Here is a 25,677-nt window from a genome sequence, read left to right as displayed (position 1 = left end):
TTATCATCTCACAGCAGGCATGCTCCGGCACCTCCGTCTCCCACACAGCCGGTAACGGCGCTATTTTTTGACGTCGGAAATCAACCGGTGTGCGGCGCCAGTCACCTCACAATAGGTCCAGTTCATTCAGTTTGAACTTCGAGACGAACCAGCAGCTGCAGCTTTGTCATTATTCGCAACCACGTTTTGTTATAGGCATTTATCGCCATGCAGAGCTAGCAGTTTAGCTGGTTATTATTTTCACCATAACATTACAAAACTAACGGCGACAGCTACGTGGTAAGATTCACCAAAATATCCCTGTTTGTCACCATGATTTACTTCTGTTGGTTAAGCATTATCTCTCCGATTTGCTCGTAGTCCTGTGTATGTACAATGCCGGAAAAAATTGGTACACCCCTGTAGACCTTACCAATTCACTCAAGATTTATTGTTGCAACTGTGTATGTTGACTATATGATTTGACTTCATTTACAGATCAATAGCACAAGCGGTTGTGAGACAGGCTACCAGGTTCAAATGGCTCTGAGCACCATGGGACTTAACATCTGAGGTCGTCACTCCCGTAGAACTAAGAACTACTTAAACCTAACTAACCTAAGGACATCACACACATCCATGCCCGAGGCAGGATTCGAACCTGCGACCGTAGTGGTCGCGCGGTTCCAGACTGAATCGCCTAGAACCGATCGGCCACAGCGGCCGGCTCGGGCGGGAATACAGGCGCTGATTCTGGCATCCAGTCGATCGTACAGACGCGGATACTGGCCTGGGGTACATTGTGCTACACCTGCTCGAACGGTTGACGAAGTTCTGTAAGTGCTGTTGGCTCACAAGTCGCACGAGTCTCTTCTCATCTCATCATATCTCACAGGCGCTCGATTGGAGACAAGTCTGGAGTTTGTGCTGGCTAGGGAAGCTGCTACACGTCTTGCAAAGAATTGCGGCTTATTGCACCGCAGACCATAAGGGGGCCTGGGTGGTGCCAGTGTGTCTTTGGACTAACGCACTCTACGAGACAGCGCTCACCAGGTCCACGTCGTACGCGCGGTCAGGTTGGGTTAGGTTAGGTTAGACCATCATTTGCGTACAGCCAGAATCTGCTGTCAAGACCACGGCTCGCCATTCCACTTTCCAGGTGATCCTCTGACGGCACCAACAGAGCCGAGCGCGTCGACGCTGTGACGTGAGTGGAAGACGGGCTAGAGGTGTGCGTACCCATAGTCACACTGAAACAATCAGTTCGCAACAGTTCGTGGTGACACATTTGGGGTCACAAGGCCTCTTACCTGTGCTGTAATAACTGTACGATCTGCTATTGTTGCCCTTACAATATGACGATGCTGGCGGGCGCCTGTGCTTATGGACGTTCAGAGCCTCTTCTATGGGTGTGGGGATATTCGTGTGACCACTGACACAAGCATCGTTGTACAACTGACACAACACGTCCAACTTGCGTTGCCACGCTTTAGGAAGCACGAATGCGTCTCCGTGGCATGGTCGCCTGCTTGCTTCACACGTTTGCACCATGCTGAGCCTTCTGGCTGTGATCGTTCCCTATTACAGTGTGGACACAGAAGGCGCTCTGGTAGCTATGCCACTATGCTATCTGTTAGTGGACGACGTTGAAACAATTATCAGTACATCTATTATCCCCCAGGTGGCACATGCTGCCATCGGATCAAAACTGATGCCGGCTTTCCGGGTGTGCTAATTTTTTTACCGGCAGTGTAGTTGTGACTCATGTTCTCTGTACCGAACCAGGTGGCGCAGTGGTTAGCACACTGGACTCGCATTCGGGGGGACGACGGTTTAAAACTGGGTCCGGCCGTCCTGATTTAGGTTTTCCGTGATTTCCCTAAATCGCTTTAGGCAAATGCCGGGATGGTTCCTTTGAAATGGCACGGTCGACTTCCGTCGTCATCCTTCCCTACCTCTGGCGTCTGCTATCAAGGAAGATCTTGAACTCCCTAAGGATGAGTTTAGAAGGCTGGAACTGACAAAAATAACAAGGCAGCGAAGGACTTTGCGATGTCGCTGTTCGGGACTGCTCTTCTGTCCACGTAATTTACCCTGGAAGGAACACACATCAAAGATTTACTGAATGATTAATTTGGGTCTGGGAAATGATGATGGGGAACCTCAGGCAGCAGAAGAAGAAAATGTGCATGCTGAACTGCCACCAGTTGAAGGTGACAGTGGACGTGCTAAATGTGTGCTGCTGCTAAAGACTGCATATCATTCCTCATTCTTTGAATGCTGTAGTTTATATTGCAGTTATCTGTCACCTTATTTATGTCATTTCATTGTAAGCTAGCCATTTTTGTTACTTTTTTGTGGAATAAAAAAAAAATACTATGGAACCGATGACATCGCTGTTTAGTCCCCTCCCCCAAATCAACCAACCATGCTCTCTGTTAGTTAGTCTTGTACAACATCAGTAAAGGCTGCCCACGGCTTACAATTGTGTTTAGTTCAATCTTGATTCCAGAACGTATGTTCCTTATTACTCCTTGTTTGTTTACTGTTAGTTCCGTGATATGCTCACCTCTCCCAGTATTCATACAAATCAGGGACCCCCTGCAAGTAAGAAAGTTGCAGAGGCCTTACACGGGTGACTACTCGATAAGGAATCAGTCTCAAATCCCGGCGGGTTATTAACATTTACCGCGCCCGCAAACAGGTGAAAATTCTTTTCATTTTTTTCTGCCTGGGATTGCAAGAGCTCTGGAAGACGGCTGGATGAAGTAGTGCATGTTACTTGCCGAAAATGAGCTCTCATTTCCGAAACTACTAACGATGTTAACGCATCCGCGTAATGCGAAGTGCTTGATTTCCTGTCACAGTGATCACAGTTCGTAGTAACTGACCGTTAGCATTGAGTAAAACGGAAGTAATATCTGGGTGTTTCTCAAGAAAGTGTTATAGGCTAACTTCTGTTTCTGATCCATATAAACGATTTAGAAAACAATCTGAGGAACCCTCTCAGATTCTTTGCAGATGATGCTGTCATTTACCGTCATGCAAAGTCATCATATGATCAAAAGCAATTGCAAAATGATTTAGACAATGTATCTGTGTGGTGCGATAAGTGACAATTGATTCTAAATAATGAAAACTCTGCAGTCATTCACATGAGCACTAAAAGGAATTTACTAAATTCGCTTACACGATAAATCACAGAAATCTGAAGACTGTAAATGCAATTAAATAATTAGGGATTACAATTACGAATAACTGAAACTGGAAAGATCACATCGATAATGTTGTGGGGGAAGCAAAGTAAAGACAGCCTTATTGGCAGAACTCTTAGAAAATCCTGGAGGCCTGCTAAAGAGTCTGCCTACACTAAACTTGTCCGCACTCTTCTGGAGTATTGCTATGTGATGTGGAATCCGCATCAAATAGGACTGACGGAGGACACCAAAAAGTTCAAGGAAAGGCAGCTGCTTTTGTATTATCGCGGAAGAGCTGAGCATATGAAACGGCTATGATACGGGAATTGGAGTGTCAGTCATAAAGCAAAGACGTTTATCGTTGAGGCAGAATGTTCTCATGAAATTTCAACGGCCAACTTTCTCCTCTGAGTGTGGAACTATTTTATTGGTGTTCAGCTACACAGGGAAATAATGATGATGTTTGGTTTGTGGGGCGCTCAACTGCGCGGTCATCAGCGCCCGTACAAATTCCCAATCTTTACTCAGTCCAGTCTCGCCACTTTCATGGATGATGCTGAAACGATGAGGACAACACAGACACCCAGTCCCCGAGCGGAGAAAATCCCCAACCTGGCCGGGAATCGAACCCGGGACCCCGTTATCCAGAGGCAGCAACGCTTGCCACTAGACACACAGGGAAATATAATCATCATAATAAGATAAGAGAAATCAGAGCTCACACGGAAAGATTTAAGTGTTCGTTTTTCCAGCGCACTGCTCAAGAGTCGACAGGTGAAGAAATAGTCTGAATAGTCTGAAGGTGGTTCGATAAACCATCTGGCAGGCTCTTAATTTTGGATTGCAGAGTAGTCACGTAGATGTAGATGCTCTCACGTTTTCAGATTTACTCGCAGCTACTACCACTTAGTAACTACCTTACGATACCACATACAAACACCATTGGGACTGCCGAACTGTTTGAGATTATAAAATAAGTTTCTACAGATATCAGACAGGTTTGTATACGTTTTTAGCATCGCCTAGGTCCTGGTACTGCACGCGCAATCTGACGTTCAACGACCGTAAAAACCGAGAATGACTCCTCTGTATATTGCTTACCGTTAGCTGTGGAGTGGAATAAGCATCGAGGAAAGGATCGAACGAAAAATGAGCAGCAGAATGGTTTCGATAGATCCGGGGAAGAATGGCTGCACGAAGGCATCGCTCAGCACATTTGCAGTGCAGCGGAGATCCTTGCAAGACCCTGGAATCATTAGGTGGCAATGGGAGTGGACCGTAGACAGCAACGGTGGCGGATACACGAACAATCCATACTGAAAAAAGTTCTCAATTGCTCGATATGTTATGATTCAGCCGTCATTCTAATTTTCAAACATTTGTAGTGCAGTAGGTCTCTGGGTAAGCAATATGTGATCAAATACACAATCACCTGGTGTATCTGTGACGAGAAATTACCCTCACATCATCAATTATAGTTACTCCCTACAGCCAGTCATCAACATCAACACAGACCTAGGCAAACTCGAAACACATAGAGTGGGCTCATGTGCTTCTCTGCATAGTTGTATTTAGGCAGTGAATGCGTTGGTGGAGACAAAGTGGCCAACACAACCCTATGCTATTTACTGGCGGGCTCGACATTACTCAAATACCTATTTCGAGAGCTGAGCTTTGATTTTCGAAAAGCTAAATCTTCCCTGATACACGATGCTCTCGTCGTGTATCCCCACAACTGTGCTGAAGTCACGTCCTCTCGTGACTATTAACATGATACACTATGTGATCAGAAGTATCCCAATACCCGTATGTAATGCAGACTGGACCACTAAATGCCACGAGAGGCGGACCCGCCAGTATAAAAGAAGGCAGGGAGTGTTGTGTTGTCAGCAGAGAAGCAGTGACAGCGCAATGAATTGGTCAGCAGAGCTCACTGACTTCGAACGTGAAACCCTGATTGGATGTCACCTGAAAATCCAGTGTAAAATGAAAATGCGAAGCAACAACCACAACTAAACCAAGAACGGGCAGACCTCATTTACTGACGGGCATGGAGCATTGCGAAGGTTGGTTATAAAAAATTGCATGAAATCAGCGCAAGGGAACACTCGACATATCCAGAGTGCTGCCAAGAGTACAGCTAGCACGATGGAAGTGCGCAATGGCAAGCAGCTTCGCATAAGCCCTACATCTTTGAACTCGCTGGTAAACGATGCTTGAGGTGGTGTAATTGGTGACGTCGCTGGATAGTGAATAACTGGAAACGATTGGTTTGGAGTGATGAGGCAATCCGATGGCAAATCGATGGAGGGTTTGATTTTGGCGAATGGCTGGAGAACGTTACCTGCCATCACGTTTGGTGCCAACGGTGAGGTACAGTAGATACGGTGTTGCAGTGTTTTCCGTGGTTAAGTAAGGTGTGGTCCCCTTATTGCGCCTAAAGAAACGATAAACGCAGAATGATATGAACACATTTTGCAGTGTTGTGTACTGCGTGCAGTAGAGGGTAGTTCAAAGAGGATGACTGTATTGCCATGACAATGTTCCCTGTCACAAAGCAGCATTTGTGAAGCAATGGTTTGTGGACAATAAGATTCCTGAAACAGGCTGGCTTGTCCCGACGTGACCCCAATGGAAGACTTTCAGGATGAGCTACAATGTCGACCTCCCTCCAGAACCCTGCGGACAACATCGCTACCTTCTCTGGTTTCGGCTCTTGAGGAAAAATGGGCTGCCGTTTCTTCACATACCAGGTGATCAAAAAGTCAGTATAAATTTGAAAACTGAATAAATCGCGGAATAATGTAGACAGAGAGGTACAAATTGACACACATGCTTGGAATGACATGGGGTTTTATTAGAACCAAAAAAATACAAAAGTCCAAAAAATGTCCGACAGATGGCGCTTCATCTGATCAGAATAGCAATAATTAGCATAACAAAGTAAGACAAAGCAAAGATGATGTTCTTTACAGGAAATGCTCAATATGTCCACCATCATTCCTCAACAATAGCTGTAGTCGAGGAATAATGTTGTGAACAGCACTGTAAAGCATGTCCGGAGTTATGGTGAGGCATTGGCGTCGGATGTTGTCTTTCAGCATCCCTAGAGATGTCAGTGGATCACGATACACTTGCGACTTCAGGTAACACCTGAGATCCGGGGACCTGGGAGGCCAAGCATGACGTAAGTGGCGGCTGAGCACACGATCATCACCAAATGACGCGCGCAAGAGATCTTTCACGCGTCTAGCAACATGGGATGGAGCGCCATCCTGCATAAACATCGTACGTTCCAGCAGATGTTTATCAGCCATGCTGGGGATGATGCGATTCTGTAACATATCGGCGTACCTCTCACCCGTAACGGTAGCAGTTACAAAACCAGAATCACGCATTTCGTCGAAGATAAAAGGCCCGATAACGGTAGATGTGGTAAATCCAACCCATACCGTGATTTTCTCGTCGTGCAATGGAGTTTCCACGACAGTTCTAGGATTTTAGGTAATTGTGCAGTTGTGGGCGTCGACAGACCCTCGGAGCGTGAAATGAGCTTCAATCGTCATCTTCCGCCATCTTTTGAAACACCCACACCGCAAATGCCCTCCGCTTCACTAAATCGCCAGGTAACAGTTCATGATGCCGATGGATTTTGTACGGATAGCATCTGAGGGTACGCCTCAGTGCCAACCAAACAGTAGTGTATGGAATACCGGTGCGACGTGCGACTGCACGAGCGCTGACTTCCCCGTGCATAGACGAACCCGCTACAGTCTCCATTTCTTCCTGAGCTGTCTCAGCAGTATTACGCCTTGTGCTCGGTCGGCCACTAGGGGCCTATCGTCTAAACAACCCGTGGCTTCGAACATCGAAATCATTCTCGCCACAGCTGCATTTGTCAACGGACATTTACCCGTTCGAATCCACTACCTATGGCGATAGGATCGTAACGCTGAGCTAGCACATTCCCCAATCTGATAATACAGCTTCACTAAAAGCGCCTTTCCAGGTAACGTCAACATGCCGCGACTGCTGGCTCATCTGATTCTCTCTCTCATTACAGCTCCTTTTATACACGATTGTCATGTGCAGTCGCAGACGTTTTGCTGTCCAGCGCCATCTGTCGGACATTTCATGAACTTTTTTTTGTTCTAATAAAAGCCCATGTCATTTCAAGCATGTGTGTCAATTTGTACCTCTCTATTTACATTATTGCGTGGTTCATTAAGTTTTCAAATTTATACTGACTTTTTGATCACCCGGTACATTCAGACAGCTCGTTCGTTTTACTCACTTTAGTTGATAGTACATTTTTGTTGAAGCTAAAGAAATACAGCGTTCATTCTGCTTTCGCTAAATGCTTTTAAGGCTCTCGGAAATTACTCTGCATGCAATTGAATTTTCGCTTTTGATATTTAGCACTGGAATAATATTCAGAAATTTATTTCTGTTACAGAGGAATATCTATGTAGTATTATTTTAAAAGAAAGAAGAACCTGTTTTGACGATCACGACATTTAGATTTATTTCTAAAGGTCATACCAAAAGGGCAAGGAAAGGCCGCTAATGTCTGAGAGGTGGGGCGCCAAACGACATGTCGTGTGAAAAAGTGTTCGCAAATCGGCCCTGGTGAACTACCTTGATGAATGAGCAGGTGGACTGTGTCTATTACCCACCTGTACCATCAGCTGCAAATAATTCCAACAGCCTTGTTTCATTGAATACACCGGTTCTCATCGGATCATCGAAGCAATGTGGGTATGGTCATTAGTTGAATAGGTTACCGCCTGGGTACGCCGCGTGTTGTTATCTGCTTTCCCTTTGACTTTGCAGCGAAGCGGAGGAGGGCCGGTGGCGTATTGTTCCTGATCACCAGTCTTAGATTAAATTCCAAACCTCTCCAAATGGTTCAAATGGCTCTGAGCACTATGGGACTCAACATCTGAGGTCATCAGTCCCCTAGAACTTAGAACTACTTAAACCTAACTAACCTAAGGACATCACACACATCCATGCCCGAGGCAGGTCTCGAACCTGCGACCGTAGCGGCCGCGCGGTTCCAGACTGTAGCGCCTAGAACCGCTCGGCCACCCCGGCCGTCTGCCAAACCTCTCCGCAGTGTCCCACGAACCGAGGGAGTGTCACACCATCCGTCTGATGGGGACAGAGAGCTCGGCTGCCACATCGGTGCTCTTCGAGAGGAATGGGCTGCATGCAAGCACCGGCTTACACCCTCTCCCTTCTCACATCATCATCCCACAAAAACGTGACACCACACCAATCTACACCACGCACACACCCATTAAAGTCACTTACACAACTTTTCCAATTACGCGGCTGAATCTGCCAAAGTTGCTATACGACTACACTTTTTTAGCTCTAAATTACCTCCACAGAACAATAAATCCACCACCTATATGAATGGAGCTCTACCCAAAAGTGGGTTTTTCATATTGATTTTGATGCCTTCCCATCTGAGTTTCTCAACTTATACAGCATACTGATTCAAGCATTTAATATCACTGTTCCGGCGCCCATGCTAATCACTACGCTCTACAATTCGTGGCGACTAGAGACGCATCCATGGGGCAGTGGCTTCTGTACCTCCACAGCGAAGAGACGGGTCTGTATAGCGTGGCTGTTCATCTATTTTGTTGTCTAGCTATGAATTCAGCTGTGATTTTTTGCAATGTGGCTGGTCTTCCTTTACTGTGGTCATGTGGCTGCAAGTGTGTTCGAGCGGATTCAAATCATGGTAATCGCCCCATTTTTGTAAAATCGAGCTCACTCAACCTTAAGAATGCGGTGTCCTATTTCAACACAGAAACCACATACATAACTTCTTCACTGAAACGAACAATGGGAGCATAAGATTTCGTACGAACTGATATTGACTCCCCATTAGACAACAAAAACCTTCTTGGCAACAAATCAAGATTGGAAAAATTGTGGGTCATGGGTTTCAATTTTCTAGATTTTGAAGTCCCGTGAATGTCAGTTTCATTAAGATACGGAAAAAAGAAATGAAAATCTGAGTTTACATACCGTCAACAACCCGATCACTAATAGTCAGAGCAAAAGCATGGACTGGATAAGTGTGAGAAAAGATATCGGCTATGTGTTCTTCCAAACAAACCATTCCGGTATTCGTTTTAAGCGATAGATGGAAAGCACGGAAAACCTAAATCTGAACGCTCGAATAGTGATTTGAATCCTGCTCGTCCCGAATGTGAATCTGTTCTGTAAATTGCTGTACGGCTCACGCTGAAGTTAGGTCGTACCAGCGAGGGCTAGGGACTCGCAGTTGACCCCTTTCACCATCCTTCCCCCCCCCCCTCCCTCCCCCCTCCCAATGTCTCTAGGGGAAAAAATATTTTCAGACGTATCAGTTCAGTATCAGCTTCAAGAAATCTAGGACATGTAACCGATACTGACTAGCATCAAGTGTACAGCGAGTCATTTGTCGAGAAATCTCAAAACCGTTCTAAAAGATTCCATTAGAGTTGTGCTTCTAGTTCGTGGCGTGTTATAAGCCAGAGTGAAAATCTATTGCAGTAGTGAACATGTAAAGTATTCTGATGCGTCTGAACGTTGCGGGTCGAACAGCGAAATAATAAGTACAAATCTCGAAAACTATTCTCTATCTCAGTTGAGTACATTGTAGGTAGTAGGTACAATTGTCGTTTGCTTCTTTAGCCCTTCTCCTTCAACGAAATTAATAAGAGTATGGGAAAATATTGAAATCGTAACACGGTGGATCCACGTGTTGTAAGGCTGTTTCGACTACACTGAAGAAGTTTCGCTGTTAGCTCTTACACATCCTTTATACAGTCCCGATCTCTCCTCATGTGATCTCCATATTCTTGGAGCTCCAAAGAAAGGCATTCATGGTCATCGATTTGCTTCGGACGAAAACGTGTGCGCCTGAGTACAGTCACGGTTCCGTAAGCAACTGCAATCATCATTTTCGTGAAGGCTTTCACCGTCTTGTCTCACAGTGGGAAAAATGTATTAACAATTACGGCGATTACTTTTGAAATAATAAACACTTACTTACTTTTTTCTATCTGTCTCGTTTTCATTTCACTGTCCCTTATACTTTCAGCAGCAAGTAATACCACAAACCTGTTTCCAAGACGTAAGGGATGGTCGTGCGCCCAGTACCCACTTTCACTTTACGCCCCGATATTTGCGACATAGCCACTGTTCGCCAATCGTCGTCAGGTAAACGTCACCTAGTTGAGACTTCCGAATCGCAAGACGCAGCGTCATCAGGGATCACAGACGACGATATAGACTCCAGAGGAGAGGTGCCTAAGCAATCGTTCCAGGTGCCTTTAGGGCAGCAGTCAAGCCTGTCGACCGTGGCCAACACAGGTTCCAGCTGTTTCCGTCAGTGGTCAACTCCCCCTGCATCTGTACACAACAGGCTCACTCTCTGTCCATCTTTAATCAGTTTTTGTCAGTGCCACAAGTAATGTAACATTAACCCAAGATGTTGAACTCACTCAACACAAACGATCGAAAAATACACAAGTTTTTACAAAAATATAAATAGCAGTACTAAAAACAGCTACATAAACGTCTACTGTCCACTTTTACTCAGAAGCACATGAGAATAACACTAAACTAAGCGATGCATACAATCTGTGTACAAACGATGAGATGCCGTTGTTACTATTGAACTCCGCTCTGCCCTGAGACTGGAGCCCGAAGTTGGACTGCATGGGAATGTGAGGGGGGGCATACTCGGCGACAAGGATCCAGCTGACCATGTGTGACCACCACAGATGAGGATTGCCGTATTGTGCACCGAGCACATTGGTAACCCCTTCACGTCTGTTCCTGTAATCCAAGAACAAGTGGTAGACTCCCTGCAACATGCTGCACCATTCCACAGAATTGGTCGAAGACTAACAGCAGCTAGACTAGGGAATTACCGTCCCGTGTGTCAGGAGCCGTCAACACAAACGGCTTTGTTTGGGGTGGTGCCGTGACAGAGAAGTACGGATTGCTGATCAGTGGCGTCGCATTGTGTACAAAGGAATCGCGCTTCCACACCTCCCCGTGTGACCGTCATTGGTGAGTATGGCGACCATCTGTAGGGAGGCCTCATTCTTCCAATGTTTGAAGAGGCACGGCCATGTCACTGTTGGCGTCTAGGTGTGGGGAGCCGTAGAGTATAACGTCAGGTCACGGTTGCTATTGACTGAGGAAACTATGACGTCACAAAGGTGCATCACAGACATCTTGCTTCTTCATGTGTTATCACTGATATGACAGCAACGTGATGCCATTTTTCAACACGACAACACTCGTTTACAAATGCCACGTATCTCTATGAACAGTCTGCGCGACGTTGAGGTACAGTGGCCAGCACCATGCCCAGATCTGTCCCCTCAGCTAGGAGTCAAATTCATCCTAGTGATAGCATGCAGGATATCAAGGACCATTACAACAGCTTGCCTCGGGAGTCGGAAGGGGCGGGGGCTGCAACGTCATACTGATAAGTGGGCTCATACTGCCGAGTTCTTTGTAAATTTGTCTCGACTTTTTAATCGCTGAAATTACATCACATATCGTCTCATCCCGTGAAGTTCGGTTTCATTTCCTCGGCCGCTTCTGACCGCTGCAATTTTTTGTCAGACAGTGTAACACAGGGCAAGTCAGGAGGAAAGCTACCTGCTTTGAGGGGTGACAGTACTAATGATTCTGAACAAAAAATCGTATATGCCCTATTCCAAATGGTTTCCGAGACAAAACACCTTTAATGCACATTGCTGTTTATTTTCTGCATTATTCAGTCATTTTCATTGTTTACAACGTACCACAGTAGTGCAGAGAAGACTGAGATGGACAATTTGATACAGGATACTTTCGGTCTATCGAGACGGGAAACTACCTCAAATTGGCCAACAAAATTACACCTCAAAACATGTACCTTCCCTCCTGACACATCCTATATAGGAGGGAATTGTGCGCAGTAACAGTCGTATATTTTATTTATAACACAGACTAAGTTTTATTGCACTGCGCGGGATTAGGCGAGCGGTCTAGGGCGCTGCAGTTATGGACTGTGTGGCTGGTCCCGGCGGAGGTTCGAATCCTCCCTCGGGCATGCGTGTGTGTGATTGTCCTTAGGATAATTTAGGTTAAGTAGTGTGTAAGCTTAGGGGGTTGGGTTGGGTTGTTTGGGGAAGGAGACCAGACAGCGAGGTCATCGGTCTCATCGGATTAGGGAAGGATGGGGAAGGAAGTCGGCCGTGCCCTTTCAAAGGAACCATCCCGGCATTTGCCTGGAGCGATTGAGGGAAATCACGGAAAACTTAAATCAGGATGGCCGGACGCGGGATTGTACCGTCGTCCTCCCGAATGCGAGTCCAGTGTTGTAAGCTTAGGGACTGATGACCTTAGTAGTTAAGTCCCATAAGGTTTAAAAAAAATTCTAAATCGGAAGCGTGATAGAAAAAGTAGCAACATGTCTAGCAGTGGTCTCAGTTTGTCCAATATATTCACTCTGAGGCGACAGATTCATACTTCAGAGAACCTACTCGGAAAAAGACAGTGACTTGAGATCCACCGGCTGGAGCCACAGAAGTAAAATAGTGCGATCAACTCACTTGTTAGAAAACTTCAGCTTACTTGTTGAGTAACCTGCTTTACACAGAAGAACAGTTATTCATTAAATTTCCTTCAGTATGGACACAGTATGGCCATTGGGAGTAGAGCAAATCGAACATGAGGGATTTTGGTGCTATGTCGAGCTTTACATTTCTCTATTTTTTCAGTTCCACAGCTAAACAACCAAAAAAATAATCTGATTAATATTTTCTGTCAGTTTCGTCATACTTTACGCCAGATGCACATGTCGTGATAGAGATACAATATGTCTCGTAGGAACCAAGTTAATGTCGTCCCTAATTTCTTTGTTCTTGTGTTGTTGTTGTTGTTGTTGTGGTGTTCAGTCCTGAGACTGGCTTGTCCACGCCACTCTATCCCGTGCAAGCCTCTTCATCTCCCAGTGCCTACTGCAGCCTTCATCCTTCTGAATCTGCTTAGTGTATTCATCTCGTGGTCTCCCTCTACAAACCGATTCCTTCTTCTAGTCAAGTTGTGCCAAAAGCTCCTCTTCTCCCCAATTCTGTTCAATACGTCCTCATTAGTTATGTGATCTACCCATTTAATCTTCAGCATTCTTCTGTAGCACCACACTTCGAAAGCTTGTATTCTCTTCTTGTCTAAGCTATTTATCGTCCACGTTTCACTTCCATACATGGCTAGACTCCATACAAATACTTTCAGAAACGACTTCCTGACATTTAAATCTATACTCGATGTTAACAAATTTTTCTTCTTCAGAAACGCTTTCCTTGCCATTGCCAGTCTACATTTTATATCCTCTCAATTTCGACCATCATCAAATATTTTGCTCCCCAAATAGCAAAACTCCTTTTAGTACTTTAAGTGTCTCATTTCCTAATTCACCCGACGTAATTCGACTACATTCCATTATCCTCGTTTTGCTTTTGTTGATGTTCATCTTATACCCTCCTTTCAAGACACTGTCCATTCCGTTAAACTGCTCTTCTAAGTCCTTTGCTGTCTCTGGCAGAATTACAATGTCATCGGCGAACCTCAGAGTTTTTATTTCTTCTCCATGGATTTTAATACCGACTCCTATCTTTTCTTTTGTTTCCTTTATTGCTTGCTCAATATACAGATTGAATAACATCGGGGAGAGGCTATAACCCTGTCTCACTGCCTTCCCAACCACTGCTTCCCTTTCATACCCCTCGACTCTTATAACTGCTATCTGGTTTCTGTACAAATTGTAAATAGCCTTTCGCTCTCTGTATTTTACCCCTGCCACCTTCAGAATTCGAAAGAGAGTATTCCAATCAACATTGTCAAAAGCTTTCTCTAAATCTACAAATGCTAGAAACGTAGGTTTGCCTTTCCTTAATCTTTCTTCTAAGATAAGTCGTGGGGTCAGTATTGCCTCACGCGTTCCCACATTCCTACGGAATCCAAACTGATCTTCCCCGAGGTCAGCTTCTATCAGTTTTTCCATTCGTCTGTAAAAAATTCGTGTTAGTATTTTGCAGATGTGACTGATAGTTCGGTAATTTCTTTAGCGTCTGCTAATTAATATTATCGTTCCACTGAATATGGTAAGTAGTTTCTCAAGTTACCAAATGTTACAAACATTTGCATCTTTTTTAATTCAGGGACAGAAAACTGAATTTATGAAATATAAATTTGGAAGTGTATTTCGACACCTTCCCAACGCAGTGAAAGAGTTGCTTTAAACATCACGAGAAGAGCGAAACTTTGGTGTGATGACACAAAAATGGTTCAAATGGCTCTGAGCACTATGGGACTTAACATCTGTGGTCATCAGTCCCCTAGAACTTAGAACTACTTAAACCTAACTAACCTAATGACTTGACACACGTCCATGCCCGAGGCAGGATTCGAACCTGCGACCGTAGTAGTCGCGCGGTTCCGGACTGAGCGCCTAGAACCGCTAGACCACCGCGGCCGGCGTGATGACACAAACAACAACTTAGAGCACTTATGTGAACCCATATGGAAGGCCTTCAAAATGTCCTAAAAGCGATATTTCTGTATAACAGTTTAGGTAGACGCATCAGCATTGATTTCTGTGGCTCTTGAAAGCACAAAATGACCTCCATTACGTAGAGGGAATGGCATTGCGCAACGTTGCTGTATCTCAATGAAATATTGTGACATAATAAACGATATCGTAAAGAACATATGGTTTTTCATTATCCGCTGTCCGACGTAACCGACAGATTTAGCGCACCAATTTAGTAACACAGTGGCCACTTGAGGACACTCGATGGATATCAGAACAGTGGACAACTCCTAGTGGCTATTATCGGTATATTTTCGTTATGATGACACCCGATTGGAGATAAGAGGCTTTTAAGTGCTACAACTCGTCTTCACGATAACAAAATAAATGCAGTCCATTAACTTAGAGGACGAGACAGTAGCTTCTTATCGTAGGCTTCGGAAACCCCACGGTATCTGTTTGGGAATCTTGACGCTAGTGAAGGCAGGTGCTGGTGGCGGCTATGAAGACAGATCAAGTACCAGAGAGGTAAAAGAGGCACAAGTGCCCGCAGAATGGGACTTGTCTTTGGGAGTTCATCGTCAGCTGACAACTCTGTGCGACTGTTTTATTCATAATGGATCCAGAACTCCGTGAATCTATAGGAAAACAACAACGATCCGATATCAGATCTGTTTATCCAAAGAACTGTGATGTTTATTCGTGACCTGTTTTGGCTATGGCTCAAATGACACTGAGCACTATGGGACTTAACTGCTGTGGTCATCAGTCCTCTAGAACTTAGAACTACTTAAACCTAACTAACCTAAGGACATCACACACATCCATACCCGTGGGAGGATTCGAACCTGCGACCGTAGCGGTCGCACGGTTCCAGACTGTAGCGCCTAGAACCGCTCGGCCACTCCGGCCGGTGACCTGTTTTGTTCCTAGGTCTATCCGTAGATGCCGGTATATATTTCTAGAACAATTTTATGTGTTTCTCCTGCATCATAAAAAATGAAGATGGAGGATAGTATACACTCATGAGCAACTGAAGTGCAGACATCTACCTAGTAGAGTGTAACACTCCATATCGTCCTAATAACTGTGAAACGTTATGCCATGTATCCCACACAACATCAGAAGCTCCGATTGCCATCCTGATGTATGACCAAAACTCAAGAAGACTGATGGAAGCTGGCTACAAGACGCACAAATGCATCAACAGAACTTCTGTGAATCTTATTGGATTTGAGGATTACGTTTTCGCTTCGTCTGCAGAATAATCTCAACAGATGGGGTAAGAACTCAGTTGATTAAGTATGAAAGTGGGAATGAAATTAAGTACAGTAGTTCCAACCGATGTTTATTTACTATCCACAAGTAAGAGAATAAAATTTTACAGAATTGGAAGAAGTATTCGTCAGTAGTGGCAACCAAAAATGATGACCAATGAATGAAATAAAGATGGTAATAAAAATTTCTCGGCACTTATTTCAGGAGTTTGACGCCATATCCAGAAGTAAACTCGTGTGTAGTCTAGAAAGGAAGCTGTAAAACAAGCATGTATTCTGTTCGTGTGGCACACTCCGGAACTATGTATTTGAAGCGCACAAACGAACCAGAGATCGATATTCGTCCCACAAGCAGTGGAAACACCATATTCGGAATTGCAAGAAGGGAAGAGAAAGAAGAAACCACAGGATTCAGGATGGTCCTAAATAAATTTAAGTCGAAGTGCACTGGATACGTAGCCTAACAAAAGCGCGAAAGATGTAGTAAGCAAATTTATTCAATGATTGCTTTAATGAGAAACGACCTATGTGACACCGTTTATATACCACCCAGACCTGGTAACAACACTTTTGCACTCTGGTGGCCGTTATACCTCTCACACAGAATTCCAACTGCATTTACATACCCTCCAGTGCCGTGAACATGTGTGAATTTACGTTTGACAGCGTCCCATACAGCCAGTTAGTGAAAAAACTAGGAGCTTATCGAGTATCGTACCAGATTTGCGACTGATTGAAGTTTTACTAGGGGTTGAATTCAGCACGTCACCCTTGACGGAACTACATCGAGAGATGTAAAGATAATTTCGGTAGTACTCAATGGCAGTGTGAAAGGACTGCCGCTGTTTATAGTATATATAAATGATCCAGCAGAAAGCGCTGGAAGCTCTTTAAGACTGTTTACAGATGATGGGGTTGATTATAGGAAAGTAGCAGCGCCAGAAGCAATATCGATTTGCAGAATAACCTCAGAGGACTGATGAATGGTGCAGGATCTGGCAGTTCACTATGATTGTGAATAAACGTAACATATTGCGCATACATGTGAATAGATATCTACTACTGTACAACTACATTATTGATGACAAATTGCTGGAAAAAGTATCTACCGTAAAATATGTAGGAGTAAGTATACAGAGCGACCTTACGTGGAATTACCACATAAAAGCAATAATGGAAATAAAAGAAAGATTCAGGAATGGAATTAAAACTCAAAGTGTGATAGGATATCAGTGGTACGACTTGCTGATGACACTGCTATCGTCAGTCAAAGTCAATGAGAATTACATGATCTGCTGAATGGAATGAACAGCCTAACGATACGGAATATGGATTGAGAGTAAATCGAAGAAGGATGAAAGTAATGAGAAATAGCAGAAATGAGAACAGTGACAAACTTAACATCAGGATTGACGGTCATGATTTAGATGATGTTAAGGAATTCTACTACCTAGGCAGCAAAATAACCAACGCCAGACGGAGCAAGGAGGACATCAAAAGCAGACTAGCACTGGCAAAAAGGGCTGTACTGGCCAAGAAAAGTCTACTAGTATAAAACGTAGGACTTAATTTGAGGAAGAAATTTCTGAGATTGTACGTTTGGAGCACAGAATTATGTGGTAGTTAAACATGAACTGTGTGAAAACCGAAACAGAAGAGAATCTATGCGTTTTAGGTGTCTTGCTACAAAATAATGTTGAAAATTAGGCGGACTCATAAGGTAAGAAACGAGGAGATTCTGCGCAGAATCGGCGAGGAAAGGAAGACATGGAAAAGACTAAGAAGAAGAAGAAGGGACAGGATTATATGATATGTATTAAGACATATGGGCATAGCATCCATGGTACTAGAGGGAGCTGTAGAGGCTAAGAGACTGGAATACATTCAGCAAATATATGAAGACGCAGGCTGAATGTTCTACTCTGAGATGAAAAGGTTGGTACTGGAGACGGGAGAGGAATTCGTGGCAGGCAGCATCAAACCAGCTGAGAGTCGTAGGAAGAATCTTAAGGAAATGTAACTCTTCCACAAAAGGAGAGACTTTTATAAGGCGCTCGTTCGACCAATTCTTGCGTACAGTTCATCAATATGAGATCCTCGTCAGATAGGAGAGACAGCGAAGAGCGGTGCGTTTCGTCACGGGATCGTTTAGTCCAGGCGACAGCGCTACAGAGATACTAAACAAACACCAGTGGCAGACGTTACAAGAGAGGCATTCTGCATCACAGACAGGTTTATTATTGAAATTTCGAGAGGACATTTTCCGAGAAGAGTCGGACAACATATTGTTCCCCTCAAATGACAGCGAAGAAAAAATTGGAGATAATACAAAGGTTTATTGACAATCATTCCGCCCATGCGGCATTTCGAGCGGAACAGGGTAAGGGCGATCAGTTAGTGATACCAGAAGTATCCTCCGCCACACACCTTTAGGCAGCTTGCGTAAATGTGCATTGACGTCGGACCATGTCTTCTTGGTACTTCAGTTTTTGTCAGGCAGTGCATGTGCTGTCCTGCTGATAATTTCTACGTAGTCATCCTAACCAGTATCTTTTTTAATACGTTTCACATATTCCACTCTTTTTCTCTGCCCACGCAATTTTCTGTTCTACTGCTTGTTCCAGTCATAATACTAGTGCTATATATCTTAGCAGATGCCTCAGTCATCTGTACCTTCTTAGGGTAATAGATTTTCTTAGACATTTTCCTGGCTGATTCTCTCTCGTAGGTCTCTATTACTTACCTCATTAGCTCAGTTCATTTTTGATACCTTTCTCTTGCATCAAATTTCCACATGTTCCCAGTTTCCTCTTCTCTGGGTTTCATTTCCGTACAAGGCTGTGGTCCAGATATACACTCGCAGGAACCTATTTCTCGGATCCGTGTCAGTATTCGGTACCAGTCAAGCTGTTGCTGAAAGAAAACTATCTTCATCTGTACGAATCGTCTTCTTACACCCGCTTCTGTCGTCGTGCGAAATATTGTTTCCTAGATACGATAATTATATCACGATCCCTTCTACTATTTATTCTCCAGTTCGATTTTATACAAGCTGCTTCTGCCATTCTTCATCATATTCGTCTAAGCTTGTTTTAAATACGCACCAGGTGTGATGCCCTTTCCATTCATGAAGTCTTATTATTTTTGCTTCCTTTCGGTCAACAGGTCTATGACGTCTACGAAACTTACCATTGGTAAATATTCCCTTGCCACTTATTGCCCTTCGGCATATTTCGTTCGCTGTCTTCATTGCTTCTGCGACATACGAATGAAACAATATTGGTTCTCTTCATATCTCCGTTTTGCTACAGCGCAAACAGGGACAACTTGGAACAAAAATCAACATAGGCTATAGAGAAATTCCGCACCAAGTCGCCACAAGCCTTCTGCTTACCAAGGTCGCCACTCGTAGACACGAAGCTAACCGTTTCTAAACCAGAAGGTGCATGAAATTTGCACCACAAGTTTTGGACTGTCGGGGAGACAAGAAGTGGTTGCATTCACCGTCAGCCGACAGCACGTCATTATTCTGTATTAAATCGTATGCCACTCAGTAACATCTCTTGGAATGATCATAAGTAACGCTGTTCAATGCTTTAACTGCCAGCTATTTATACAGGGTGTATCAAAAGGAATCATCCGATTTAAAAAGATCATAACTATTATGGTATTTGAGATACGTGCATGAACAACGTACTGTTGGGAAGAGCAAACTCTCGAGTTTTACATGGTTCCCGCCAGATAGTAACACTGGCATCTGGAAATTCGGAAATTTTTTAACCAAAGGATTACTAAAAGATGGATCGGTTGCACTGGACCAAATGATTCAGCCTTACATTACTGGCCTCCAAGGTCGCCGGACCTGACTGTCTGTGATTATTCCTTGTGGGGGTTTGTAAAAGACTCTGTTTATGAGCCTCCGTTAACAACAACAGTGAATGAACTGAGACATCGCATACAGCAGCTGTGGAAGCTGTAACTCAAGACATGCTCGCTGCAGTGTGGAAACAATTTGGATACCGCATTGACATACGCCGTGCACCTTAAGGGGGGCATATTGGACACCTAGGAAAAGCTATGAAAAAGAAATTTTTTTGAGTTTCCCGTTAATCAAAAAACAAAATTCATTGTATATGTTTATTAGTTTCAGAAATATAGACGTGCCAAATCGGATGATTCTTTTTGATACACCCTGTATATCCGTGCACAACCTGCGTGCCTCTAGCGGTAGCAACGTGTGTACACCGTCTGTCCAAAAAGTTCCGAGACTGATTTTTTTTCTGGCTTATAGGCGATGTCCGCGCAGTAACGACGGTAACAGATTGAACTAACAACTGTGAATAACAGATGCGCGCTCGACCAGTCGGTTGTGCGCAGGCAATGCTAAGCAGTGGACGTGCGACCAGTAAGGTGTCAGGGTCGTTGTGTCACAATTCGCAATGGAGCAGCGTCTCTAAATCACGTGTTAAAGACGTTCTTCAAAACGTTCTGAAAGAAAAATGTGTGCAAACTTTGTCCCGTACACCCTGACTCCCGAAATAAACGAACGACAAGTGCGAATTTGCCCGATTTGATTGAAATGCAAAACGTAGACTTCTTTTCTGGAAAAAACTCATCGTAGCTTACGAGACTTGGTGTTACATAAGAACCTATTACAAAACGACAAAGTACAGAAATTCGCATGAATTGCCAACGCCTTGCGAAAGGAAACTACATTCATGCCAATGTCAAGCGCGAGTTGAATACCACCCCACAGTAGGTCTTTCCTGACAGTTTCGAACGGTCTGAGCGCTTTACTCAAGCGTGAGACTATGCAACACACCTGAAGCAGTAAAACTACCGTCTTAACGTTTTTTTTTTAATTTTTTATGGGTCCAGTGTCGAAAATTTTTCGCTTGACTGTGTATGCGACGGTAGCTGATCGAGTAAAGAGTGCTAACGTCGGAATTATATGTTTAGAAGTCGCCTCAGTAAATATTTGTGACATGTTATAACAAAAGAGAGTCATGTCTGTTTACCACATCCATACAGCTGAACTTACATTATGGAGGAAAATGGACTGCCAAACCAATTTCGTAAAAACTGAAACAAACTGGACGAATAGCGCCCACTGTATCTTACTTAGCTAAGAGGAATGTATTCGCCAAACAGTAAAATGGTAAGAAAACCTTTTTCTGTACCTCAGACATAAGCGCACCAAATTCCCTTGTTATGTTATATGTGTGTTTCTGAATCAGTACTCGAATCGCCGAATTCCAGTTCAGCCTCATTCGTGAGATTTTAAAGAAATAACCCCGAAAAAAGGAAATTACTAAATGAGACGACCAGGCGAGGAAAATCCATGACTACTTGGAGGAAGTCACTTTCCAAGCGCTGTTGAACCCTCAATAAAAGAAAGCCTACTTGGAAAAGAAGCTACGTGTGTAACAAGAAAAAAACGAAATTAATCAGTTTAATGCTGTACACAACGCGATGTTGATCGGCATGTCCCTCCTTTTTGCTATATTCAGACCCTTCTTGAAATATACTTGTTCGTAAATTTTTCTGCTTTGAAAACGTCAACAAGAAAGAATAATGAAGTTTATTTTATTATAGAAACTTTTCGGTGAGACAAATACGTTATAGCCGAGCGGTTCTAGGCGCTACAGTCTGGAACCGCGCGACCGCTACGGTCGCAGGTTCGAATCCTGCCTCGGGCATGGATGTGTGTGGTGTCCTTAGGTTAGTTAGGTTTAAGTAGTTCTAAGTTCTAGGGGACTGATGACCTCAGAAGTTAAGTCCCATAGTGCTCAGAGCCATTTGAACCAAATACGTAATCAAATCCTGAAATAACAACTGAGCGCTGCAGTGCTCAGCGGACTTTGCCGAGTAGAGCGGACAGTTCGCACACACTTGTCTCTGCTGTTTCGACGCACTGAGCAACGAAATGTTCAGTCATTCGACCGTCTGATTTCCTGTAGCGTTAGGCCTATCGGCCAGAGTGCCACTACTCGAGTAGAGCGGACTAAACGCTGGTATCGCTTCTGGCCCTCTCCCTGCAACCGTCGATACGAAAAACGCGGTACTACAATCACGACCACTCACCGCAGAGATCTACGTGACAAAACAAAAACACTCCGCTCAAGACAGAACAGGACCCATCATACAGAATGTTCCAAAAACACAGTAATAATAATACAATAATAATAATACGGCATAACTAACAGGTACGAGTGTACAAAGTAGTTGTCGACTTGAAAGTTACGTTGATCATCACTCTCATCAAGACAGCTTCCGACGGATGTTCACGTTTCAGGCGTCATAATAGCGACTTCAGGAATTGGAAACGATAAGGTCTTGTGATTACTGTCTTTGCGCGTAAAGACTTCGAAACGAAATATCCTTGGCCGAAAATTTCGGAATTGAGGTATAATTGCCTGTATCTTGAATTGTTATTATTGCAGTTTTTCTACAACACTCCAGGCAATACCGAAATAGTTTTTCTGACACGTCCGTAACCCTTTTCTTTTTCTATTCTCGACAGATACTCCAGAGGTAGGTAGAAGTACTTGCTAATTAATATCTCGTCTGCCAAGACCATATTTTCACACGTGAGATTGTAGAATAGAATAGAAACGTCGGATTACCTTCAACTCGAAATCGGAGTTAGCACAACAGTATCTGGAAACGGAGATCGCTCCAGTTTGATATTATTATATTACAGAGTGTATGTCAAAAGGTTCGCATTAATGTAAGTTAGAGGTAACTTAAAACATTCTACATTGCACAAGTCTTTGATATAGAACGACTGTTGTGCTCACAAGCGTAGCAATGCGACGGTTTCCGAGACAGGGAGGCGTGCGAGACTTGGCTGCAATCCTCAAGCGGAATTAACAACGTTTGGTACAATGACGGGCTGGTTCCAATATAAGTCTCATAAACAGTTAAGTCGTGGAAAACATACAAGAAGACATGTACACGATTCGCAAGGTGGATAATGTTCACGACGTTTCTTCCTATGTTGTGTCTAACAAACGGCGCGGCGGTAATAATTACATACGACCACAGAAATAACACAGCATTATTCAAAATTAGAAAGTGTTCACAGCAAACAGGATATCCTGCACCACCGTAGCACAAGTGCAAGGGAGGAAGAAGGCAACGAGGATATGGATAACGAGATATTGTTTTAGCCAAGCTCATTGCGAGGTAAAGATTGAGATGAGAAGAACAAAACACAACAGGACGCACAGTTTGCACTGCACATTTTACGAAGAGCTCCGTAACGTTGTTGAAGCAAAGTGTACTGAAGACTTCCTATTTTATAGCACTTAGAAACGTTCTTCAAGTTTTATTAATATCAGAACAGGTTGCTGGCCGTTTTCTCCTTTAGGAAGAAATGCGAAATATTTCCGCGATACGTTTGTATTTTCCTGAAATCAACATTAATTTTTAATATATGAAATGTGAGGTAATTTAGCAGAAGCAGAGTTGTAACACTGATTCAGGAGAATGATCAGTTTTATACCTATGAGGGTTCAATAAGCGTGTGAAGTTTATGCTTCTGATACCGTGACAAGGAAGCGAAAAGGTGTACACGACCCATCACTACAGTGTGTCAAACAATTGGAATGGCTGAAATCTCTTGTTGACTTTTTGATACAATTACAGTTACCAAACCATCATAATAATAAGTCATGGTTGCAAAGTACTGACGCGAATTATTTACAGAAGAATGCAAAGAAGGGTAGAAGCCAAGCTCGGGAATATCGCTCTTATTTTCGGAGAAAAAAAATGGTTCAAATGGCTCTGAGCACTATGGGACTTAACATCTATGGTCATCAGTCCCCTAGAACTTAGAACTACTTAAACCTAAGTAACCTAAGGACAGCACACAACACCCAGCCATCACGAGGCAGAGAAAATCCCTGACCCCGCCGGGAATCGAACCCGGGAACCCAGGCGTGGGAAGCGAGAACGCTAACGCACGACCACGAGATGCGGGCTATTTTCGGAGAAATGTAGGAAAAACGCGAGGCAGTACTGATCCTATGACTTATCTTAGACGTTAGGTTAAAGAAAGAGAAATTATAGTTGTATTTATAGACAAATCTTTTGACGATATTGACTGGAAAGCACTGGTTGAAAAGCTGAAGGTAGCAGGGATGCAATACAGTCAGCGAAAGTTTATCTACATCTATTACAGAAACCAGATTATAAGTGTTATAGTCGGATATGAAAGAAGGGCAGCAGTTCAGAATGGAGTGAGACAGGGCTGTGTCCTATCACCGGCATTTTCAGCTTGAACTTGGATCATGCTGTGTAGGAAATCAAGGGGAAGACGGACAGGGAACTAGTTCAGGGAGAAAAAAAGAAAGAGAACTTTGAAGTATGCGAACGACATGGTAATATTCTCTCAGAGATCTCAAAGGACTTGGAAGTGCAGTTGAATGAAATGTGCAGTGTCTTGAAAAGAGGCTATAAGACGGACATCATCGAAAGTAAAAGCAGGGTAATGGAATGAAGTCAAATTAAATCAGGCGATGCTTAGAGAATTAGATTAGGAAATGATGCATTAAAAGTAGAGGACGAGATTTGCTATTTGGTGAGCAAAGTAACTGATGATGGCCAAAGCGGAGAGTAATAAAATGCAGACTGGGTACAGCAAGAAAGATATTTCTGAAAAAGACGAAGTTTCTAATATCAAATATACTCTTAATATCAGGAAGTATTTTCTGAAGACATTGTAGGGAAGCGAAATGTGTGGGATAAACAGTGTAGAGAAGAGGGAAATGAAAGTTTCTGGAACATGGTGTTCCCGGAGAATGGTGAAGATTAGATGCGTTGATCAGATAACTGATGAGGAGATACGAAATGGAATTGGGATGAAAAGAAGTTCGTGGCACATTTTGATTAAAGAGAGGGAACGGTTGACAAATACAGCCTGATGCCATTCCCGAATGGCTAAGTTGGTAATGAAGAGGTTTCAACTGGGTGCGAATTGTAGAGAGATAGTTACTCTTGAGTATAGTAAGCAGGTTCTTATGAGTATAGGTTGCGGTAATTGTGTAGAGATCAGTGGGCTTGCACGGATCGACTAGCGTGGAGATCTGCAACAAAACAGTATTAGGACAGAAGACCACGGCAGTAACGTATACCACACAGAGTATTGAAAATGGAATGTAGTCGAATTTAGGCTGTGCTGAGAGAATCATAGTAGGAAATGTCTCACTAAAAGCAGTAGATGAAGCCTTCACGCACCTTTGAGAAGACATCTCGCCGTGGAGAAGGCGCGCGCTGTTACTCGTACGACAGACATGGTTAGGTAGCGCCTGTATCCCTCGCTGCCTGCTGGCGCACTGGCTGCTCTATTGCTCACGGTTCGGGGAGGTCGGCCACACAGGGAGGTCTGGGAGGCGCGCACCGCCTTATCACCGACTGTCGCGTCGCGCTGATTGGCTGTCGGAAAACAACTGCCTGCCTGGCCACCATATCACACGGAACTGGAGAGAGCCCCGGGTGTCCGGAGGGGCTACTTACACGCCTTACGCAAGCGTGGCTCCGTTATAATAATTTAGTTCCATGTCGCAGATATTCCACGCACTTATCTGTTTGTGAAAGACGCAACTGTAAATTTTCTTGGTTG

General features: G+C 43.9%; 1 protein-coding gene across 1 annotated transcript in view; it reads right to left on the bottom strand.

Annotated features, from left to right (window-relative positions):
• The window catches only part of LOC126161708 (ornithine aminotransferase, mitochondrial), a 93,272-nt gene extending 67,850 nt beyond the window's left edge, over positions 1-25,422 (bottom strand). The window contains exon 1 of the mRNA XM_049917738.1: positions 25,293-25,422. Within this exon, the coding sequence (XP_049773695.1) occupies positions 25,293-25,350 (58 nt within the window). The 5' untranslated portion in view covers positions 25,351-25,422. The remainder of the gene's footprint in view (positions 1-25,292) is intronic.
• Between the last annotated feature and the right edge of the window lie 255 nt (positions 25,423-25,677).

Source organism: Schistocerca cancellata, chromosome 1 (genome assembly GCF_023864275.1).
Source record: "Schistocerca cancellata isolate TAMUIC-IGC-003103 chromosome 1, iqSchCanc2.1, whole genome shotgun sequence".
In the NCBI taxonomy this organism is placed as follows: Eukaryota; Metazoa; Arthropoda; class Insecta; order Orthoptera; family Acrididae; genus Schistocerca; species Schistocerca cancellata.
Note: the sequence above shows the minus strand (reverse complement) of the source record. Positions and strands in the feature narration are given on the sequence as shown.